The 2,500-nt window shown below is 52.8% G+C and overlaps 1 protein-coding gene across 1 annotated transcript in view; it reads right to left on the reverse strand.

The window, feature by feature from the left end:
• fosab (v-fos FBJ murine osteosarcoma viral oncogene homolog Ab) overlaps positions 1–1,733 on the reverse strand; it is a 1,976-nt gene extending 243 nt beyond the window's left edge. The window contains exons 1-4 of the mRNA XM_066677048.1: positions 1,482–1,733; positions 931–1,146; positions 717–824; positions 1–614 (exon numbers count right to left, since the gene is read on the reverse strand). The exon at positions 1–614 is cut by the window's left edge and continues 243 nt beyond it. Of these exons, the coding sequence (XP_066533145.1) occupies positions 1–614; positions 717–824; positions 931–1,146; positions 1,482–1,574 (1,031 nt within the window). The 5' untranslated portion in view covers positions 1,575–1,733. The remainder of the gene's footprint in view (positions 615–716; positions 825–930; positions 1,147–1,481) is intronic.
• Between the last annotated feature and the right edge of the window lie 767 nt (positions 1,734–2,500).

Raw genomic sequence — 2,500 nt, forward strand, 5'->3', positions numbered from 1 at the left:
GTGGGCGAGCTCAGGGAGTCGGACGAGTGCTCGGAGCCTCGCTGAGCCTCTGGGAAGACGTCCGTGTCCGGGTACGAGAAGACGAAGGAGGAGGTGTAGGAGGGGAGGGCGGGCGTGCACGTGACCACGGGGGTGCACAGAGGCTCCAGCTCCAGGTTGGCCGGCGTGTACAGGGGCTCCCAGTCCTGAGCGTACAGAGAGCTGGACAGGTCCACGTCCGGCACGGAGCGGGCCGTCTCCACCTCGGCTCGGCTCAGGAGGTCCAGGGACGTCTCCAGGTCCGAGATCTTCACGGCGGAGCTCTGCGGCTCCAGGGAGGCGGCGTTGGTGAACATCAGCGACGAGCTGCTGCTCACCAAAGACGGTTCTGCGCGCACGGACGGCGCAGACGTCACCACGCTCTGGATTTCCGGCGCCGGAGACGCTGAGCTCTGGATGGCGGACATGGAAACCGGGCACACGGGGGAACCCCTGAGAGCGGAGTCCAGCTCAGAGGGAATCTTGCAGATGGGACGGTGGGCAGCCAGAATGAACTCGAGCCTCTCCTTCTCCTTCTGGAGGTTGGCGATGTCGTTCTGAAGAAGGGACTTCTCGTCCTCCAGTTTGTCCGTTTCCTAAAAAGAGGAGGGAGGTTTAGTGGTCTGTTTCTCGCCGAGATATCAGTGGAAAATCAAACTAGTTCCCGAAGCATCGGCAACAACGGAGAAGACACTTACAGCTTGGAGGGTGTCCGTCAGCTCTCGCCTCCTGTTGCGGCACTTGGCAGCTGCCATCTTATTTCTCTCGCGGCGGAGCCTTCGCTTTTCCTCCTCCTCTGGAGCGAGCTGTGAAGAGCAAAGAGAAAACTGAGTCTCGTCTCCTGACACACGGGTACACGAAGCAGGGGGGGGGGTATTAAACACAGGGCGTAAACACACCACAAGTAAGTACCTGTTCGAATTTGCCCCTGCGGCTGGAGCTGTGGGCCTTGGTGGACATCCTCCCTCTTGTGTAGGACGTGTTGGGGCTGTAGGGATGAGCTCGGCCTGTGGAGGGCGCTACTGAAGACACCACGGACTGGACCATCCACTGCAGGTCAGGGCAGGAGGAGATGGCCGTTACCGTGGGAACGAAGGAAGCAGGGGAGTCCGCCATGTCGCTGAAGTCCTACAAATGTAACAAAAACACACACAGTTTAGTTTCAGAACACACACTGCTTCAGTTAAGGTCTGGGTGATTTATTTGATTTAATTCGAGTTCTTTAGTGGGGAACTTACACTTAATAAACGTATAATTACATATTTAGAGCAGAATTACACATTTAAAGACTCTGAGGTAAACAAAGCAAATTACAACTCAATATTTAAGTAATAAACATCGCTTTCAGATTTGTTTTTTGGAGCTAAAATACACCAAAAATGTCTCAGACTTTACGGGTGACTTCTCTAAAAGCGCTAAAAGAGCGCGAATGAAAGGATCAGCGCCGTGTTTAAGCCTCGTACCTGGCCGCCGAGGTAGACTCCCGCCGGGGAGCCGTAGCTGGGGGACGCGCTGCTGCAGCGGGAGGACGAGTCGCAGTCCAGAGTGGAAAACATCGCTTCTCTTGCTTTAATGCTCCTTTTTTCCTCTCTCGGAGGTCGTCCAAAAGCCTTCGGTGGTCGTGTAAAGTGTTCCTACAGCGGAAAGACCGAGTGAAAGCCGGTTAAATCGCTCTCTCTGTCCGTCAACTCTCGTCGATCTTCTGAATCCAAAGTTTGAGTGCTGAGGAAAGCTAGCGAGCGCTCTATTTATACCCCGCGGATGACGCAGGCGGAGGGGGCGTGGCCATCTCGGAACATTCGAGCGCGCAAACAAACACTGAGCAACGCCGAGATTAAACAGCGCCGTCTGCGCTTTTCTGCTCTGGGCATTTTCCGAAAACAGATACGAGGCGTGTGTTGCGTCTAAGCGCTTTTTAAACCGTGTATATTTGTGTTTTTGTTATTATTATTTTTATATTTTCTATTTTTTCTCCAGGTCTTTACGTGAACGGGTGTCGTTCCATCGCAGGGTATCCCGTGACGTCAGTGCCCTTATAAGGGAAGCATCCTGTGAGAGGTGGAGCGCTGCTGGGAAACACTCTGTGCTCTCTCTGCTTGTCTTTCTCCCTCCCTCCCTCTCTCTCTCTCTCTCTCTGTGTGTGTGTGTGTGTGTGTGTGTGTGTGTGTGACGTTATGTAAAGAAGAACTCTCCAAAGTTTTGGAAGCAGAGTGTTTGCGAGAAAGAGGCACAAAACACGACTTTGTTTTGACCCCTCTCCGTTATTGTGGCAACGTCTGACACCACCCCTGCCCACTGTAATACATTATTAATACAGTCTATTACTGTAAACTGTACTCCGGTCAGTCCAGCTATTAGAGGGGCACTGTATTGTGTGTATATCACACATGCCCCTGCGGTATTTACGTTATAACACGTGATTTATATGGAATTGAGAACCACACGGTGCTGGTATTTCTGAGAGACTGCTGACTGTGTGCTG

The sequence above is a fragment of the Hoplias malabaricus genome, chromosome 7, assembly GCF_029633855.1.
Source record: "Hoplias malabaricus isolate fHopMal1 chromosome 7, fHopMal1.hap1, whole genome shotgun sequence".
Lineage (NCBI taxonomy): Eukaryota > Metazoa > Chordata > Actinopteri > Characiformes > Erythrinidae > Hoplias > Hoplias malabaricus.